The sequence below is a fragment of the Chanodichthys erythropterus genome, chromosome 1, assembly GCF_024489055.1.
Source record: "Chanodichthys erythropterus isolate Z2021 chromosome 1, ASM2448905v1, whole genome shotgun sequence".
In the NCBI taxonomy this organism is placed as follows: Eukaryota; Metazoa; Chordata; class Actinopteri; order Cypriniformes; family Xenocyprididae; genus Chanodichthys; species Chanodichthys erythropterus.
In genome coordinates this window covers 17,599,312-17,621,255 of record NC_090221.1, presented here as the reverse complement: position 1 = coordinate 17,621,255, position 21,944 = coordinate 17,599,312, and the positions used below count along the sequence as shown (strand labels likewise).

Sequence of the window (21,944 nt, the reverse complement as noted above, 5' to 3'; positions counted from 1 at the left end):
CCGCCCCTGGGTCCTAATGCTCGCCCGGTAAGGCGTTTTATTTATAGAGGGTGCTGTAGGCCTATACTTGTTAGGCTAATAAAATGAAAAGTAAAATACACAAATAATACTGCATAATTAAAAAACACAAGATACTTGTGTTTCTGAATAAATAAAGCAGAAATTGCTGTCATAAAATCATGAATCTGATTTGATTTGATTTGAAGCTATAGTTTACATGATCGCAAACATAACAGTTGTAAATTAAATAATTTTATATTTTATTCATTAATTTGTAATGTTTTTTTTCAGATTATGAAAATGACTTGAATCCAAGAAGCTCTAAAAGATTTTCAGAATTTTATAAATTCTTGTTTGCTGTAGACCATCTACTGTTAAATCCACAAATAAAATGTTAGTTACAATTGCATATGTCTGAAAAACAAGTGATTTGATTTTATTTTTCTTAGTTTCAAAGCTTTCAATGTACTTTTATTATAAAAAAGAACTTTAATAATGTTTTAGTTCTAACAAGTTTTTGCTCAATACTTAAATTAAAAATATTTTTTATAATCCCTGCACAGGACTGCACTTGGTGTTGTTTCCAAACAAAAGGAAAATATATACTGGTATCAGCTATTGGCCAAAATGAGTTGAAAAATATCAGCATATGTGATATTGACAAAAAATCCAACATCATCATCCCAAGTTGACAGTGGTAACTATTGCAACATTTTTTCTCACAAAAAGTTTTTTTTTTTTTTTTTTTAAAGAAATTAATTTTATTCAGCATGAACACATTGGCAGTAAATACCTTTAGATTGTTACAAAAATCTATTTAAAATAAATACTTTTGTACTTTCTATTCATCAAAGAATCCTGAAAAAAAACTGTATTACAACTGTTTTAAACATTGATTAAGCAGCAAATCAGTATTCTGAAAGTATTCTATACATATATATATATATATATATATATATATATATATATATATATAGAGAGAGAGAGAGAGAGAGAGAGAGAGAGAGAGAGAGAGAGAGAATAAACAAGAAACATAGATTCTTAAAACTGACCCCTTTGGTGTTAGCTATGTTTTATCAAACCAATATTATGTGAATTAACCAAATTAGACAATTAATTATGTTCAAAACTGTTTTGTGTAATATCAAAGACTATAGAATAACACAAGATGTGTCACTTGTATTGTTTTTAATGGGAGAAAGTGTAACGCGCAATATGGCGGAATAAGTCCCGCCTTCTAAATAAGAGCCAATCGCCGACTGGTAGTAATCGCGTCACTGCAGCGGCCGTTAGAAGCACTGGTTTCTATAGAAACAGTCAGACACGTGCCTTCGAAATGGGGCACAAGAGACACGCATTTAGGTTTGCGCATGTGCATTAGCTTGGTCCAGCCTAAAAATTGATGATTCGAGCGTTTGGAAAAAAAAATGTATGAGACAGTTATCAGATTTCATTGGTGATTACAAATATGAAATTTAATCGAAAGCTTGGCAAACAGCTTTGGAGAATTTGATGTTTCCCCATTCAAAGAAATAGGAGTTGCACTTGCATGCCCCAGAGGTGTTTCAAAGATGGCCGCCGAGTGAAATGACTTGTCTGAAAGGGACTTTGGTAATTAATATGCTCTTCACTCTCTCCACCGTAATATATAGGTTACCTCGACACCGAAGGGCTCAGGTGGAAGCAACTGTGATAGAGCAAGACAGACCGTATCAAAATGTGCAAATGAGACAAGACATGTACCTCTGTCTCTGCAATTTGCTTTCACTGCAATTACCTCAAGGAAATGAAAGACACACATCTCAGAGCTGTCAGTGTCCAAAAGAGTGTCGGTTGAGTTGTGACAGTAATTGTGGTTATTATATTACTGCATTATTAAGAAGAAGTAGCTCATTTCACACACTATTTTTATATATGTTACAAAATGAATTTTAAAAGAGTGATTTTGGTTGTTGAATGCTGTTTTCACCTTATGAACACTGTACAGAACAGGATTAAGCATATACAAGGAGTGACAAGTCATGTTTTGCTGAAGTGTGAATTTGGCCACAGTGTTGCAATAACACTAAAATTTGTTATTTAAACTGAGACCTCAGACAAAAACTTTTTTTTTAATTCTGACTTTAAGACTGATAATTAACGTTTACAACTTGGTGTTATTTGATCAAGTGAATTTGAAAAATTGCCGTGTACTACCATTCAAAGGTTTTGAATTGGTAAGATTTTTTTGTTTTGTTTTTGAAAGAAGATTCTTATGCTCACTAAGGCATCGCTGGATGTATATGTTTATAAATAGTACTGTTTTGAAATATTATTACAATTAAAAATAACCTTTCTATTTGAATATATTTAAAAATCTAATTTATTCCTATGAGCAGCCATTACTCCAGTCTTCAGTGTCATATGATCCTTTTTTTTCAGGATGAATTCCGTGAATTCTTTGAATATTTAAATAAAGCATCTATTTAAAATATAAATCTTTATAAATGTCTGTACTATCACTTTTGATCAATTTAATGCATTGTTGCTGAAATAAAGCAATAATCTTTTTAAAACTGTCTTTTTTACTTTTGAACGGTTTGTATATCATTTAATAAGTTTTTATCTGTACTTTAAATTACTATTATTTTTCTTCAATTTGATATGTTTGTGAGGATACAAAAGCCAGAAAGATACATCATTCAGAAAAAGCAGACTCATCTTTGAATGAATTTTGACACATTGAGCTGAGTCTCTCCTCCATCATGTTTTAATATAGTACTTACAGCATGTTTAGCCAACTGCTATGCCTCATTCTGGTTGCTGAGCACTGATAGCTTTGTTTGGAAGAGATGTCTGGCAGCGCTAGCTCCCTGCGCATCTCCCTAAGGCTTTTGGCACAGTAAACAGGATACAAGAGCAAAATGTAGAATGCCCTTAGAAATGGATATGCACTTTTTTACATTATAATCCTCTTATTCATGCAGTTCTCTTGGACATCTGTGAGCTTTGTAAACCTGGTAATAACAGTAATGCCTCTCAGGAATGTTTGGTGACTTACCCGACATTTGGGACCTTATTAGCATTGACTTGCCATCAGTACCAAAGATTCTTTTACTTCTCCATTTTATCTTCCACAGGATTAATGTCATGATTGTAATGACAAAATGTAATGTAAAATATTCAGAAATTATTTAGAAATTAGTTAAATATATGCTACCATTGGTCAGTACAATTTTTTTTTAGTAATTATTATTTTTCTTCAGCAAGGAATTTATCAAAAGTAAAGATATTTAAAATATCATAAAATATTCTGTTTCAAATAACTTTCTATTAAAAATAATGAATTACGGTTTCCACAAGCATATTAAGCAGCACAGCTGTTTAAAGGAATAAGGAATAAATTACATGTATCAGTATTTTTGATCAAATAATGCAGCCTTGGTGAGCATAAGAGACTTATTTAAAAAAATAAAAATAAATAAATATTACCAACCCCAAACTTTTGAATAAAAGTACAAGTTTGTATCGTCACACCTGTTTAAGTTCCCATACACAAAATGTTGAACGTCATACAGAAAATGTTGACATAATTTACTCCCTACCTCATGTTATTTTCTTAATATTATCATAAAAGTAGTCAAAATGATTTGTACATTATATAGTCTTCTCAAGTCATATGGTAGCTTTGTATGAGGAAAATAATAAAATTATGAAATAGTAGTTGTTTTTCAAACTTGCCACATCGTGATCAATCATATGATATACGACATCAAACCCCCTGCTGAGTTCCTGCTCCGTGGTGGTTTCTCTCCAGCCTTAACAAATAAGATTCAGCACTGTGCTGGCTGCAGGTGCCTGCTGAGAGAGTTCCCTGTGCTGATGGCTTCTGCGATGACCCTTAGCACCTGGTGTTGGTGCCACAGATAGCATCTCTCTCCCAGGGCTTTAGGGCAGCAGCTTAATATGTGCTCCAGGGATCCTCTTTTTTTTGGCATAGGGGGCATTGCAGGGGCATCTATCAGGCCCCAGGATAAGAGATTGGTTGGACTGGGGAGGACATCATAGACTGATTGGATTAGGAAATGGATCCGGTGTGGCTCTGCTTTCCACAACTTAGAACACAAGATTTTCTGGTCCATCACCTGTTCCTATCAAGTCCATGCCCCTTGTTGTTGCAACCCCACCATCCTGCTTATGCATTTTTCCTACACCCCTGCTCGGATTTCTTCTTGGACCAGTTGACGCCTGTCCTTTCCCCGGGCCTTGTAGTATCGAGGTCTTTGGATACAGCCAAGTCCCTGCACGTTCTGACGCCACCGTCCCCACCAGCACACTGTGCCGCAGCCGCACTTCAGCCTGGCTGGCTGCCTCCTGGGCCCTCTACTTCCTACCCGTCCTCCCCTGTTGATTGAGTTCTCCTCCTCAGGAATCCAGACACCCTCTGCATGTCTCCACTGCTGCACCACTTTCCCCCTCCTCCAGATGATTTTGATGTTTTTCCATAGTCGCTGAAGGAGTCTGGGGCACTTCTTGTAGACCATGTAGGTAGGGCACTCCACTTGGATCTGGTGCTGAGCTGGTCCTAGCTGCTTTGACAACCTCCTGGACCTCTCTCAGGGTTGGATCCTTGAGGTTAAATGCCACACTGGGTTCTGGTGGGGTTATCAAAGTGCTGCAAGGTCCGAGGTACTGGTCTCTTGCACTATCGCTGTAGCTGGTACAGAGGTACTTATCAACCTCATCTTGAGTGCAGGTGAGTCGACCGCTGCGCTTCTGCCCGAGGAGTCTCCTGGTGAATCCGAAGGGATTCGTGATGAAGGCAGCGGGCTCTCTCCTTGCCCCCTTTTCTGTGCCACTCAGCTCACTGGGTGGTAGTGAGCTTACTCCTTATGATGTTCCAGAGCTCTGCCAGGGCAGCCTTATCCTTCTCCCTTGCCTGCTTGAACTGCTTTCTGAGCACACAGAACTCCTGCTGCAGCTGTCAGCTATCTTCTCTTCCTGACGATTTGGTCCCACAGTACTGCTGGTGGAATGCTGCTCCTTCAGGCCAAATCTCTCAGAAGCTATGTTGATGTTTGATCATTGAGCATATTTTCTGCAGCCTCCGGTCAGCATCCCCTCTGGTTGTTATTTGGACGATCTGGTCCATGTCCTCATCAAACTGGGGCCACTCAGTTTCCTTAATAGTGGCAGTCCACTTAACCTGAGGTTGTTCTGAATGCCTGGCTTGGGAACGGCCTAGTGGTGTGTGGTGGGTCTGGGCACTATGGGGCGATTCCGGGCTCCCCCTGCGTCTCACCAGGTACTTGACCTGTGCGTTGCATCACTTGTTTACCAGACAAGCACTTCATTCTGGCCTGGTGCATCTTAAGGCTCTGCAGGTTTTTGCAGGCTTTGCCGCATGTACAGACTGCACTCGCAGTCTTGTGTCCATGAGCTTAGGGCTGGGCGATATGAGCAAAATCTTATATCACGATACGAGTAATTTTATATCATGCTAACAATATCACAATATAGTAATTTTTGCTTTAAATAAGATTTTTATGATATCAACATTTTCCATATCATTGAAATTTCATAATTATCATCAATTTCAATATAATTAAAAAAAATACACTAGCCTATAAAACTCTCAAGCTTACTGAAGACGAATAAACTGTAATAAAGAAAGAGCAAAGAAGACAATCTACAATAAAACAAAGACAGACGAAATAGACCTACCTGAAAAAGCATCAAGCTCTAGAAAATGTATAAAGTAATCAAAGGTATAAAAAACAATGCATAGTCTTTACTGTGTACATTAAAAATAAATTTATTCTTATTAAAGTTATAAAAGCAAGCAGTGAGTGATTTTCTCTTTTTTGTTGATTGATTAGAATTAATAATGACAGCATATCAATTTTGATGCTGTCCCTTTAAGACTGAATGCACCGATCCATTAACTCGAGCCTTGTTTTTCTCAACTGTATCTTCACTTAAGACATAAATGGCTCTGTTTACTTGCAAATACATGGTCACTTTGGCACATAGGTTTGTGTATTTAACCATTCAAGCCCAATTAGGCATCAAAAAGCACTCACTTCAGTCCTCACACACTCTATGAGCAGCGGCTTCATGTTGCGCGTCTCTCAGACGGCGCTGAGAAACAGTCTCTTCAGAGAGCGCGTGCATATGCTGAACTGATGAGTTGTCTTATGCTGCTAATAACACCACTTGTTTTTAAACCGCAATGCTTAAAAACCAATTCAAATCTCTACCAGTTGACAAATTTCAACCGGCTTATCATGTCTACCAGTATATTGCGCACTCCTACTTATTGTGCTTAATAACAATTTAACATCAAGCACGTCTCTAATTCGCCATCACCTTCTAAGAGAGACAGGTTTCATGCGCGCACTTTGTCAGTGTGCCAGTCAGCACGAGCGCTGCACCGAGTTCCTTTTCAGGATATATTGCGGTTATAACTCTTTTAACATCAAGCACGTCTTGCTCTTGTTTTATTTTTCATTCATGCATTTTATCACTCTGAAGTGTCAATAGTGCTATACTACGATATATACGATATAGCAAATCTCTAACGATAGACATCTTATTTCGTGGTAACGATATATATCGTCATATCATACAGCCCTACATGAGCTTTGGTCAATACCTGTGTGTCCATCCTGTTGAGGTGCTCATCACCCCCCCTAAAAATCAGACTAAACTGATTTTAACACACACCTTACAGGTGCAACCTGACATGTTATTGAAATTTAATTTTGACAAATAGTTTTTAAAATTTAAGATAGATATTCAAGAATGCCTGTTACCTAGATATATCTGCCCTAGGATGTTATGGTCACCTTTAAGGGACTTTGCATTGGTAACTTTACTCTGACATCTCAGTTCATTTCAATTGAAAGTAAATTGCTGTACTAATTGCTCTTTTGTCAAATCCACTGACAGTATTTGAGTAAGAGAGTTTAGATATTATTTTGCTGTCTGCTTGCAGCTAGATAATAATTTAAACATAAGCAGAACTAGCATATAAAATTTTCAATGCATTCCTGGCACAATATTGACATCTCTGCTGTTGCTTAGCACATTTCAGAAGACTTGTGTCCTGAAAGAGCATTTGTAATCACTTTCATTCTTTTGATAGATATTACTCTTAGGTTTCACTGATGAGATGTAAAAACCCTTGAGAGATTCACGTCTCTGGCGTGCCATGATAATGTGAGGTGATGTGACTTACAAATGTATTCAAGGCTGCTTATCTCCACAGCCACCTTAAGGAGATCTCATGATGAAATATTTATGAAGATATGGTGGGGTTTTTAACTTAAAAAAAGAGTGGCGTATTTCTGAGAAAATCTTTCTCTCTTCTGCATTAGCAGAGAAACGTCTCAAAAGCAAAGTCGTGGGTGTGAGAGTGCGTCCTGCTGGGAGGATGAGAGGAGGAAGGAACGAGGATGGAGGATGGAGACAAAATGGCTGCATCAAAGAGAAGTTTGTCCTGATGAAAGAACGTGATGCATGCGTTACAAGACTAGAATTAATACACGTTTATGTGATGTACCACAGGGTGTCCTATTTTATCCAGGACACAAATTAATTTATAATTTAGTGTTTCTCAAAGTGTGGAGTGCACTTGCTTAAATTCATATCTGCTGCGTTCTTCTTATTTCTCTGTAGTGTGCTAACTATGTTGCATTGACTAAAAACTGGATGCCCACCTTTGCGTATTTGGCAATTGTCATTAGATTTACCAAGGCCGATTCAAAGGACAATTTTGTGCAATGATTTTGTCTGTTATAGGATTTACATCTTGATTAAGAGTGATGTTAATAACAGTGGGTGATAATGGGACCCTTTTATTATTATTATCATTATTATTTTTTTTTATTAGGAGTGCAAAACTTACAACATAGGGTGAACACAAAACACAACAACAAAACACAAAAAATACAATACAGCAGTGATAGTAACAGCAATGAAAAAAAAGCAGAAATGGCAAGTGGGTAATAGTAGAAGTATTTAAATAGTAAAAGCATAATTTTGTGATGACGGCGACAGTAATATCAGTAATAATAACAATAATGATACTAAAGATGGTGATAAGTTTTGTTGACGACAATAGTAATATCAATAAAAATAACATTGATAATAATGACAATAATAACAGTAGTGGTAGTGGTACTAATACTAAAGATGGTGATGATAATATTTTGTGTTGATGGAAAAAGTAAAATCAATAATAATAACAACAACATTTGTATCAATAATAATAGCAACAGTAATAATAATAACAATAATACTAAATATGGTGATGATGATAATATTTTGTATTGACAGCAATAGTAATATCAATAATAATATAATAACATTAACAACAACAATAATAATAATAACAATAGTAATAAAAACAATAGTAATGCTAAAGATGGCGATGGTGATAATATTTTGCAATGACGGCAACAGTGATATCAATAATAATTACAATAATAATAATAATAATAATAATAATAATAAAATGGCAATAGTAATAGTAATAATGAAATAATGACACATACCTAACACATACCACACCTCTCCTAAATTCTGTGTCAGTGTGCATGTTTTTTGGGGTTTTTTTTCTCATTCACAGTACAATTACTATTTGTATGTAAACCTAAGCTGAGGTGGTGCATTAAAAGAAGGGTGTGGTGCATTAAAATCAGCATTTCGGTGCATTAAAATTATGTGTGGTATATGTTAGGTGTTGATTTGATTTGGTTATATTTTGGGACCCTTTTATTAAAATACAAATAGCAAGTGTCAGAAATCAAGCAAACTCCCCAAAAAAAAGTACCAGGTTTATGTCATCACCTCAGGGTAACACAAATAAACCCCAAGGAAATGAAATGAGTACCAGTGTCTACTGAGGTGTGCATCTGTGCTCTGGCATTTTGAGTCACTCAGCGCCTTTGGCCCCTCTTTTGTTTACCGCTGAGCCCTGGATTTTGTTTACTTCCTGGTAGATGAATGGAAGCACAGCCAATCAAACCAGGTCAGAGAGAGAGAAACAAGAAGAGGTACTCACAGAGGACCATGAGAAAATAGATCAGGCTTGAGAAACTGCCAGCACAGTTTGTTTAGCCTTTATGAAGTTTCTGGACACTGTATGAGAGCCGCTGCGGGTGGGATTGATGGAGGGTAGACAGATTTCAAAAATTGCCATTAAGAAGTAGCTATTCGGGTGGCTACAATTGCATTAAACCACATGCAACCCTCTTTGGATACACTGAAGCTCGCCATTGACTAGTACATTTTTTATTTTACTTGCCAGACATGGAATGCAAGAACAATGAAACTGAAAAAAATCTACATAAATATAATATAAATAATATATGAAATGTAATATAAATAATATATAATAATAATATAAATATATAATTTATAATAATATAATTTCAAACACTATTAAAATCAAGTAAACTGTCTGTAATAATATAAGGTCAAATAATCAAACTACACGCAATAACACAAACACAATAGAAAAGATTTCAGTTCAACGTTTCATGTTTTTCATATAGATCTAACAGTATAGTTAGATGTAGATTAGGTACAGAAGTTAAATTAAGTTATCAAATGTAAAATAGCACTGCATAGTGCTATCTTACATTTGATCACATTCACTGTGATCTTGTCCTTTTAACAGTGAATGGGTTTTTCTGTGCCCTGCTGACACTGAGAGCACTAGTCAAAGCATTTGTCATTTGCGTCTTGTTCCGTGTTCACAACGAGTTTCAATATAAAAGTCTTTGCGACTGAGTGACTCGCTCTTAAAGACAATCTTTGCCACCATCTAGAGGCGTAATAATGTAACTTCTGTTGCTGTTCACAGTCAGGGACTTATTTTTCTAGCGGAAGGAAGGCTTTTAGTGATTTTACTTCATGAAAGTCTGATGATGAGTCTGATTAACATTAAAAACACAGACAGCAGCAGGAATATTAGGCTGCTGTCACTTTAAGATATAATGCACGGATCCAATACACTGTTACACACATGTTTATTTTCTCAACTGTTTACATTCACTTAAGACATAACCGACTGTTTACTAGGATACTCACCAAGACGTATCCTTTTGGCATAATTTTGTGTGAAATTGTCTGTTCAAGTACAAGACATAAAAGAGAGCTCAATTCAGTATTCGCGTGCTGTCAGACGCAGCTTTCTGGGTGCTAGTTATCTTTTGCTTCTTCCTGAGCTTGAATGTTTCAATTGGCAAGGCTTAAAAAAAAACAAAAATTATCAACTTTCATGACAATGCAGCACTGATACGATTGGGACAGTGACAGTTCTGTCAACGAGTCCTGCATGTGCTCTTTCTCTCTCACATTGAGTGCGGTTGTGTGAGCAAAAGCTACAGAGGGAGCTCTCAGCCAAGCGACGGTGAGTAAAGCTCAGCAGGCAATGAAATTATATCTGCGCTTAACTTATTTTTTTGCCTCCAACTCAATTACAGTCTCTTACAATTTACTAGCCATTGGCTAATAAAAGACATTTTAGTCGACTCTCATGAAATTTGGTCACGCATGTGACTGATTTACTTACAATGTGAAGGGTTGAAATGACATTTTAAAAAGAAGATTATTATTTTTTCAGTCTGACTAAAAAGTTTAAATGCATTGGTGGTCGGTGCATCACATAAAGTTGAACTCTGCTTAACCTTGTCATGTCCTCATCAGTGTCTGCCGGTCATGTCACCTCAAATCGCCATCTCTCATTGAAAATAAATGACTTCCAGTTGCTTTGTCACTGCAAATCGCTGTCAGTGTGAACGCACCCTAAGAAGTCAGCTGGCTTGTTGGATAACATTTGGAAATGCAAGAGATTGTGAGGTGTCAGACGGTGGCTGGATGATAAAGTATATGCTTCTGTATATTTCTGAGTGGTGTATATGTGCTTGTGCATTTTTGTGTGAGTTTGTTAAAGAAAACTACAGTATGTGACAGCCCGATCGATCGGTGAAGGATAAGAAGAGACACGCTTCAACCTCTTGCCTCTCTTTTTTAATCTCTCTTCTCTACACTCCTTCTGTTCCACCTCTCCACACTGATTTTCTTTTTCTTCTCTCTGCACTCCTTATCCTTTTTGTCCTCTCTTTTTGCTGAGAATTGTAGTTTTCTGGAAGAGACAGCTGGAGGACTATGCCCCACTGATTCCTTACCCACAATCCAATCTGCCCACAGACCACTGAACTCCCGTTCTCTGTCTGCATGATGAAATTATGAAGTGAAAATGCTTTTTGCTTGGTAAGTTTTGATGATATGCTTGACCAACATAAAATAATGAAGGATATTTATTCATCTTTTTTTTTTTTAAATAAACCCACAACTAAAGCAGAGGGGGCTCTAACACTGTGTCTACACCGGACACGAGCGGTGCAGCACAACTCGTTAAAAGACAATAGAACTTATTATAAGTTAGCAATAAGGTACAAGAGGCTGTGCTGTATTGTGAATAAGTTATGGCTGAAGGACGTTGTTAGGCATGAAGCAAAGCGGAGTGCCTGCAACCCCTTCAGCCGTGACTTATTCACGATACAGCACTAGCCTCGAGTACCTTATTGCTTTTATAAAATGGTTACCACATGATACGAATATTAAAGCCAAAAATATGTATCAATGTAACTTTCATGATGTAAACTTTCAATAAAAGCCTTCCTTGCACCAGAAAAAAATAGTCCCTGACCGCGAACAGCAACAGAAGTTACATTATTACGCCATTAGATGGCGGCAAAGACTTGAAATGAGTGTGTCAGTTGGTAGCGAAGACTTTTACATTGAAAAGACTAAATTGTTGTGAACACGGAACAAGACGCAACTGACCAATGCTTTGACTAGCATTGTCAGTCACAGGAAAACCTCTTAACTGCTAAAAGGACAAGATAATACATTGGACATTTAAACAGAATTTTTTTTATTAACATAGGAATGACCTGAAGGAAAATGCTAAATCTGAATGCAGATAATAAACTCGCTCAATCAATCTCTTTCTCACAATACTCTTCTATATAATACAGTAAGCATTCTATTTCTACTTCTTTATAGACCCTTTTACAGCCCACGTGATCAAACAGTTGCGCGCGCATTTTGGCAACGGAAGTGGTGTTGTTGCCTACTGGTTTTAACATGTTAGCAACTCTGAAAGTTTTTCAGGGCTCTCAAGTGTAACGCACTGAGCGTGACAGTCACTTATTTCGGTCTTTTGTCACACACTCCCGCCACACACTATTTTTCATATATTTAATATGCCGCTGCGCTGGGCAGGAATCAAGCGCGTCTCTCCTGGAGTAGCCTGCCACTTATTAGCCAATCAAAAAAAGAAAGAGGCTACACAGTAGCCAATCAGAAAATAGCACTATTGTATCTGGGTAAGATTTAACGCAACAACCAATTAAAAATTTAGAATTGTTCACCATCATCCTCGTTCACCCACAGAGGAAAACACTGGAGGCTCTGAGCATCACTTTGAACCAAAATAAGTCATGCTCTCCTATATTAATGTTACAACAAATTCACAGCTTGTTTGACACAAACAATGACAACTTGACTGCTGTTAGAGAATGTTTCCCAGATAATCAGCATCAGTTTTTCATGAGTGTCTGAACTAAGTCAACAGCCTGTTCACTAAAAACCTGCTCAGTAGTCTAGACCTAGTTATATTTTTGTTATCACACGATGACTGACATTTTGTCACATTAAACATCTCTCTCTCCAAATAGGCTTAATAATTTTACTAGCACTAAATGAATTATAGTGTATTACATCGTCGATGTTATTGATCACTTTAAAAATCATGTCATGTTGTTGGATATTAGTCATTCTTGCCTGTCTTTAAAACTTGAGAGCCCTGGTTTATGTATATATATCTGGCCACTGTATTTGGCCATCTGCTAACGTCTTCTATCCACTCGACTACACGGATCTGATAGTCGGATACCATTTGATAAAGTCAACTTTTTAAAATAACTTTATCTGTCTGTGTTGCTTAATCCGCCCGCGAAGCTGTAGATATATCACTTTCGGAGTTGCTAACACGTTAGAACCTATGGGGAACAACACCACTTCCGTTGCCAAAATGCGCGCGCATACATTGCTACGTCATCATTGTGTACAAACAGTAAAAGGGTCTATACTTCTATTTCTAAAGTAGTCAAAGTGCTTTGCAATGATCCATTTGTCGCGTCTGGTGTAGACATGGTGTAACTCTGACGCTTCCACTAGTGTTTTGCATTTTCGATATATCAGACATATGAGTAAGAGTGAATGTGTTCATATTTTAAAACAAAATATTATTTTCATGTAGTTTAAATTGATTACTTCACAACTGCAGTTAGACCTAGAACTTGTTTTACCATTTAAATGGTATTTTACTTTTAAACGGTAAAATAAGTTTGGGGGCCCCTTGGCCTTTTTGCCAGAAGGTTCCCCGCCAAGCGCTAATGTGAAACTCTACATATGCCAGGGACTCACTGTGCCTCAAAAACTTGACAGGAAAACTGACAATTGCAAAATAAAACCACTACTTTAATGAAAAAACGGCAAATGTTTCGGCCACATTTGACCTTTCTCAATAGGTGTGTTTGACTTAATGCAGTGCTGCGCAGACTGATCATGCATGCCGGTTAGAAATTTTGTCTGACTTGATACAGCGCAGACGTCACGTCACTGTGATGTATGGCATCAAAGTGCTGCGAGAGTGATTCAAGAGCAGACGATGGACTCAGCTGACACAGCTTCTACAGAGCAGGGCTGCGTTCAGCCCCGACAAAACGTTGCAAAACGTTTTTTAAACGGAAACGGAGGTGCGTTGAACACCCTGATCTGATGATGCAGGAGTTGCAACTATGGCAGCTGAGAAGGACATTCTTTGTGTTCTTTTTGAAGAATTTTCAGAGCCTGACGAAGTCGGTATAAATAGGTGTTTAATACTGCAAAATACACTCAATATTACAGTCACTGCCCTGCTGTCCAGAATAAAAGAGAACATCCCAATCCAGTGAAAGGATTTGTGGAAACTTCTAATTATTGTGATACACTTGCCTTGCATTTCAGGATGAAAAGACAAACATTTCAGGTGAAGGATAATCCATTTCTTACCTCCGAGACTGTGTTGATCTGTATTATTTTTATTGTGAGTATTAGGCTTATCATTATTGCTGATCACTGTTGTGCTATGATATTGTAATATTTACCATTATATAATCAGAGGAGTATAGAAAAGTTTATTAAAGTGTCACTTCACAATACAACAGCAAAATATATAAGTAGGCCTATAGTATTTTTATGTTTCATTAATACCCATTGTGCAAGCTGTCTCTTTAATACCGCGTGGTTTATAGACATCTTTGCGCTGATTGGGCTGACATTTCTGACACACCCACCAAACAAGAGAAAACGCATCTCAAACCTGTTGCACACCGATGCACACCGTTTCCAGGAAACGTGTCGTTCAATCCGGAAAACGTATCAAAACGTTGCGCACCGGTTTGAGCTTGAACGTGCCCCAGCTGCACAAGCTCTGACGACGATCTGTTCCACGATTGGCCGGATTCACCGATGACAACAATGACGTGTGTTTTGTGTTTATTCTCTGACACCTTCAGTTCCACTAATGCTCACAAATCCATGTTTTTTGTAACAGTAAAAACATGACAAACCAAACCGATATATACCAACAGAACAACATATATAATACATGAAATAAGCTTGCAATTTCATGGAGTATTTCAAACGATTTCATGGGTTGTTTCAAGGTAAAAAGTAGTTGGCCATGATGACTGGGAGCCACTTATTAAGGAGTTTCAGATTTCTTTGAGAAAGTCATTCCTTCCTGTACAATTAAATCCTCATTGTTGGGTATGACGCAAAAGTAAGGCAATCATGTACCAAGGGGTTTTAATGAAGACTTGTTTCCTTGAATTAAGGTCATGCTAATTAACCAGGGACTTATAGGGACCGGCAAAATATAGCTAGGCTGGCTAATGGAGTGATTGGTGATGTTTTTTTTCATGACCACATGCTATGATGCCCTAAACATACTACTTCTGTCTGGCTTTGAAGATGAGTAGGCCTTCAGGAATCATTGAAAGTCTCTGTAGAAAATGCATGAAGACAGTTAGAACCATGTTATTCATAGGCTGAATCCCAAATGGCACCCTAAACCCTCAAGGTCTTCCTCTGAGTCTGCGCTTTCGTGACTTAATGCCGCTTTGACTGCCGGGTAAAGTCCTCTGCGTAGCTTGCGAACTTGTGGGCTCAGCTGAAGTGCGCATCGAGGGCGCAAAGGGGGCGCTTGTGAGCACCCTTCTGAAACCTAAAATGATGAATGGGACACCCTACGGTCTCATGGACTTAACAGACATGCGCACGTGGCAGCCATTTTAAGTCCACAAGACAGAAAGTGCATAGAAGTGTGCCATTTGGGATTCAGCCATAGTTTTCACATGATGTTACACCCTTATGCCCACCTGGAGGGCAAAACCACTCTTTCTTCCATTGCCCATCAGTCATTTTTACTAAGTTTGTGCTAAGTACTAATGTAGTAAGACGATGGTATTAAAAGACCAAATTCATTATACACCTTATTGATGTTGCATACTATCTACAGACAAGCGGATGTACCCAGAATAAAACAGCACAGCGCGCAGTTTCTCATTAAGCATTATCTATATTATGGTTTTCTTTGGGAAAAGGCTTAACAAGAAACTGTGCATTGTGTTTATATTCTGAGTTAATCTGCTCGCCTGTATAGTAAGGTTTATACTGAATTTGATCTTTTAATACCACTGTATTAGTACATTTAAGGCACTTTCAATGTTTTTCACATGAAGCGTTTTAGAATGTCCTGCTGTTTTTAGTTTTTGAAACACTGCAGCAGGTGCTGTATATGGGTCACAAGTGCCCAAAATGTGCATTTTGTTCACATGTTTTTAATTTTCTTCTTTTGAGATGGAAAATTGACAGGACTGTAATGTAGTTCTATGCATGTTTTGCCTTCCAGGCCTCCAATTCAGTCACGTGACTGAAAACTATGAATTGCTAAAAAATAAATACCTAAAAAAGACTTGTCTCTTAAAGGTGTCTTCACACAGGGATGATTATTAGAAACATATTTGAGCCCTGAGCATTTCAAAAATAGCTTTAGTAACACTTATTACATTATTGACTCTCTGCTACTCTTCATAGAGCGCTGAAAATCCCTGCAATGCACCAAGTGGAAGATGTACCTCTGTCTCTCATTCGTTTCTTATGATGTTTTCAACCCACTTTAATAATGGAATTTGAGGCTTAGACTTATATGAGACATTTAATGAGAATTTCTTTTGGAAGAGATTTAATTTTCTTCATAGGGAATTGATTGGATGGTGAGAAGAAGTGCTCTACAAATTATTTCATTTTAATAAAAGTTTACCAAGACAAACATTTTTCAAATTTATTAATTCATTCATTTTTATAAGGCCAATTTAATTACTATACCATTCAAATATTACATTACATCACATTCACATGGCATTGTTAATATTCTGCTACTTAATTTGTAATGGTGTGTGAAAGACATTTTCCCTGTGTATGTTGATGATTGTTTGTCTACATACAGTACAGCTGTGGGACAGGACTGGGGGCTGTTGCTTCAGTGTTTTGGGATGCTTGCCATCATTGCTTCTTTTGTTTGTGATGTCGTATCCAGGTGATTTGTATGTTGTATGCTGGTTGTTATAAGAGTATGGTGCAATGGGAATGGAAAACCTGAACCTTCAGGATCTACAGAGAGTAGATTTCTATGAAGAGATACTCTGGAGCAACTTACATTCAGTGAGTTGAGCCAAGGTCCCTTTAAGGCAATTCAGTTCACTCACCGACCATCTTGGAAATGTCCACAGAGCTATTTTCTAGGCAATAAGCATACAAGTACAGCTCCTCTCTGTCAAATTGTACTGCTTAGATACATACATTTTAATGTAACACAGCACCTTTTTACTGTCTTTCAAATTATTTGCATATAATTTGTCATTATCAGCATAATCATACAGAAACTCGGATGACAAGCTAAACTTTGCTCAGATGCCCCCCCGAGGAAACTATGTGATGTCTGTTTGTATGAAGACAACTACTATTTTCTCTCAAGATTGTGGTAATTGTGGTACTAGAGGCAGCTGGGGGCTAAACACTCGATGAAACGGTACTGAAGGGTTACGCTCATCCACATTGGGCTCGTTGTTGGTGGGGTTTTTTTCAGCTGAATGCTGAATAACATTACGTAACCTGTTCTGACGTGGCAGCACTGAAAGAGGCCGAAGCATGCTGACTTTGTTTTCCCCTGTCATTGCAGATCTCGTCATTAGAGTGGCAAAGGATAAATTCGGAGCCATACAATCCGAGTACCAGAAGGTAAGTACATGTGACTGTGCCTACCTGAACCTCCATGCGATTACATGCTCCGCCACCGCAGTTAAGTTGTGGGGACATTGTCTCAATGCATCTATCTTGAAACAATATTTTAATAATTGAGTATGAAAGCCAAGGAGTGAGCCTTGTCCTATTATGTGCTTATTCTGGAAGAGCTGTTAATTGCTCTTGGCATTATAGGCTGTAGTAAATAGAGGAAGAAACTATTTGCTGCTTTTTAATAAAGAAAATGAGTTTAATTAAACAACAACTCTTGCTTTGAAGTTGCAGCATCCTACTCCTGGGAACAAACAAACATATGGGGCAAAACTTAATGAATCAGTTTCACCAACATTTCTTGTGTTGTTGAGAGGAAATGTGAGCTCAGAGATACACAGCCCGATCATAGTGCTACAATTTACATTTATTTCTCAGCAAACAGCCTATATTATATTATAATATAATATAATATAATATAATATAATATATTATATTATATTATATTATATTATATTATATTATATTATATTATATTATATTATATTATATTATATTATATTATATTATATTATATTATATTATATTTATTATATTTAAATGGATATCATTTAAAAGTTTGTGGTCAGTAAATCTACGTTCACACTGCGAGCCTTAATGCTCAATTCCAATTTTTGCTCAAATCTCATACAAACGGGGTTGCCAGGTTTTTTAACCACAAAACCCACTCACAAAACTAGTCCAAAACTATCCCAATCGTGTTTTGGGGGGTTAAATATTGCGTTAGTGCGGTCATGGTGTTGCAAAACAACCTGCGGCAACAGTGAAAAAGTAACCCAATTCTGTGGGAAAATCGCGGACTTGGTAAAACACACAGCACGTTGTCATACGGAAGTAAACACGAACGGCATTAAAGTAAGTGATTGCGTGTTTATTTATAGTGTGATCTGCCACAGAAGCCAGTGAAATTATGTGCTGGCAATATGAAAAATAAAGACACTTGGTCTCATTCATGAAACACGAGCAGAACAAATTTTTGGGTAAATCGTGTGTAAAGTGGTTCTGGCGTAAATTTTCGGATTCATTAAAATGTTCGTATTTTCCAAATGTTAGTTGGTACGAAAGAAATCTACACCTGCTCCCAGCCACGCGTAAATAGTGCGTTTAACATCCGAACGTTTTGCTCATTAATAAGGCTGCATTTTAATTCACCTTAATAATGTACATTACACAGCATTTTGAAAAAAATAGTATATATAGTAATTACATACGTTTTTTTCTTTTTACTTTTATTGTGAGAGCCAGTAATAGCATCTGCAAACGGAGCACTTTAATCAAATAATTAATTGATTTCAATAGGGCTGGGCAAACTAATGGCCCCTTAATAGTTCTGGAAATTGTTTCCTATAAAATGGCCAAAATCCTTCATTTGGTGTCATAATATGATGCCCATATATAGTTGTCAGTCGGATTTAATGGGCGGGATTTATGGTAATTGAGAATGAGCGTGCACGCGCGTCCCATTTATGACTGATTGGAATTCATTAACACACACACACATTTCACTATCACTTCTGACGTTTACGAAGTATTTGTGAATCAGGAGAAGAGTTTTCGGGAAGATCTCTTAATGCGCAAATCACTCACATATTTACTCGTATATTTATGAATGTTTCATGAATGAGACCCACTGAAGTGACAAAAGAGAGCAGAGTTTTTTTTACGAGCCCTCATGTTTTGCTTATAGAGCTGTCTCTGTAATACTTACGAGTTCTGACACATCTTTCCCAAGTGTCTTGATAACGTTGGGTATGTAAAATCTTTGAATAGATGCCCATGAGTGCAGAATCGTGATCTTGATCTCGAGTGACGTAAAAATCGCATGAATTCCGATATGTTTACACTGCATTCGCATTACAAAACATCTGACCTGTATCGGATTTAGTACCACATATGGAAGTAGCACAAATCGGAATTGAAAAGATCAGATTCCATGTGGTTTGTACTGTTCACACTGTCATGGGCAAAAAAAATTCGATTTGGGACACATTTACCTGCAGTGTGAATGTAGCCTACTTATATTTAGCAAGGACACATTAAATTGGTCGAAAATGACATTAAAGACTTTTACATTGTTCCAAAAAATGCTGTTCACAACTGTTTTCAACACTGATAATAATAATAAATGTTTCTTGAGCACCAAATCATATAGATATATATTAGAATGATTTCTGAAGGATCATGTGACACTGAAGAATGTGAATTAAGATGTAAATCAGAGGGTTATTAATTTTATTCAAGGGTAATCACTTAAAGATTAATGATTAATTTAAGCTTAATTTAAATGAGCATGTCTTTAACAAAGTATTTAGTGAAGAACAATAATCTCAAAATCTATAATCTATAATCATACTCAGGCTTCACTTTTTCTGTTTTGCTCTTGTAACACTTAAGAATATGGAAATCTGGATATGGATGTGACTGTCTGCCAAATCTATGATTCACTCAATCCCTAGGACATTCAAAATGGGTCTGATTCCCATTACAGATGACAAGTGCTCTTCCTAGTTCTTAAGTGATTTTATTTGCCTTTTTGTTTGACTGTTTATTTAATTTGGCTTACCATCTGTTCTGTATTTTTTTTTTCTATTTTTGCTGTTCTGCATGCCTCATCATCTGGCACCTCCCAGCCAGAAAACATTGTTCTGACGCTACAGGTAATGTGTGTGTCCTGCTAGTGGTGTCAAGGGACAAACCTGACCCTAGTCTCACCACCTTCATTCCTTAGTTCCACCTAACCCTTACAGAACCCAGCCCTGCACTCATGCTGTTCACAAGTCTGTTTCAGTGTTACTTTCCAGTCTAATTTTGTTTGTGATTGTGCCATACATTTGGAATGCAACATTAGGTAGATAAAAAAATTGGTGCATAATTGGTGACATAAGGTGCATCTCAATCAGCTCCCTAGCTCCTGAATCAGTATATCATGTAAACATATTCAGGCAGTGGTAAGGACAGTAAGGACCCTGGCTCACTCTCAATGAGACATTGATGGTGACATGACAACAGGTTTGTTGTCAACAGCAGAACTGATATTATTCTGGCATTCATGTTCTTAATGTTTTACGTGATAAATACACTGATTATTTTATAGCCATAAATTAATTATAAATGTTAGCTAGATTATGTTCAGTACCTTTCTAGTGATGTAGGTTTATGGTGAAATATATTTAAGTAATGGTTTGTTATTTTTCAATACAGCTATCACGTGTCATTATGTGTAGTGAGTTGGCTCACGTGATTTATGTTTTGTGCTTCACAACTTCCACAAGGGAACACAATGAGCATCGATGCTCCCTAGTTTTCTCAATGCATTGTGGGACTTTTTAGGCAGCGAACGTTTCAGTGCACCAGAAGGATTTTGCGATTGAGACAGCCCTTCAAATGGCCGACTTCCTGATCACTGCCCTGACTACTGAACTAGGAAGCTGATTGAGATGCACCATTAGAGTTAATAGATTTCTTTAACATGCTGTAATGTTTAGACTTTTTTTAGGGCTTTTTCTATTTCTTATCAAGCAGACAGAGGATTCGGGAAGTTGGAGTAGGAGGAATTGTGACAACCAAATTAAAGGAAAACAAATTAGAGCAGTTTAATATTTCATTAAATAGTTAGTAAATGGAGATTAAATGGAGAGCAAATGATTTGTGAACAAAAATGTTAAATTTATACAAAAAGCACATTAGATTTTAAATATTTCTCTTTCAAACTGTATTTAATGATTATGTAATTATTTATAAGTGTTAAATGTGATAATATATTTAACATTTGATGTTATTTATTTTATATTTAATATGTGTTAAATAGTTTTCTTGCTGCATTCACACCAGACGCGACTTGCGCGAATAAATCGCGCTATTCGCGCGTAGTTGGACGCTTCAACATTTTGAGTTTACTCGCTTCATTCGCGCGTGAAAAACCCTTCACAACAGACGCGAATTCGCGTCATGAGAGGGGCTCTCCCACTCCTTTATGTATCCCAGACTGTGCCACTGCTTTCTGCATACCTCATCTGAATAAACACAACTTGTCAGTGGGGAAATAATTGTAAATGACAGCGAATAAGCTCAGTTGGTCATCTGTAGTTGACTTGTAGTCTTAATATGTATGTATATATATATATATATACATACATATATATATATATATATATATATATATATATATATATATATATATATATATATATATATATATATATATATATATATATATATATATATATATATATATATATATATATATATATATATATATGTATATATATATATACATGTGTATATATATATATATATATATACGTATATATATATATATGTATATATATATATACATGTGTATATATATACATATATATACATGTATACATATATATATATATATATATATATATATACATATATATACATATATATATATATATATATATATATATATATATATATATATATATATATATATATATATATATATATATATTAGCATA

General features: G+C 36.5%; 1 protein-coding gene across 4 annotated transcripts in view; it reads left to right on the top strand.

Annotated features, from left to right (window-relative positions):
• Positions 1-21,944, top strand: part of prom1a (prominin 1a) — an 87,220-nt gene that overhangs the window by 22,373 nt on the left and 42,903 nt on the right. For 2 of the 4 annotated variants that reach the window (XM_067388865.1, XM_067388867.1), the window contains exons 2-3: positions 17,345-17,403; positions 20,088-20,114. In XM_067388865.1, the coding sequence (XP_067244966.1) occupies positions 17,345-17,403; positions 20,088-20,114 (86 nt within the window). Of the gene's footprint in view, positions 1-7,358; positions 7,474-17,344; positions 17,404-20,087; positions 20,115-21,944 lie in introns of those variants that run through there. The other 2 variants (XM_067388868.1, XM_067388866.1) reach the window with 2 other exon arrangements.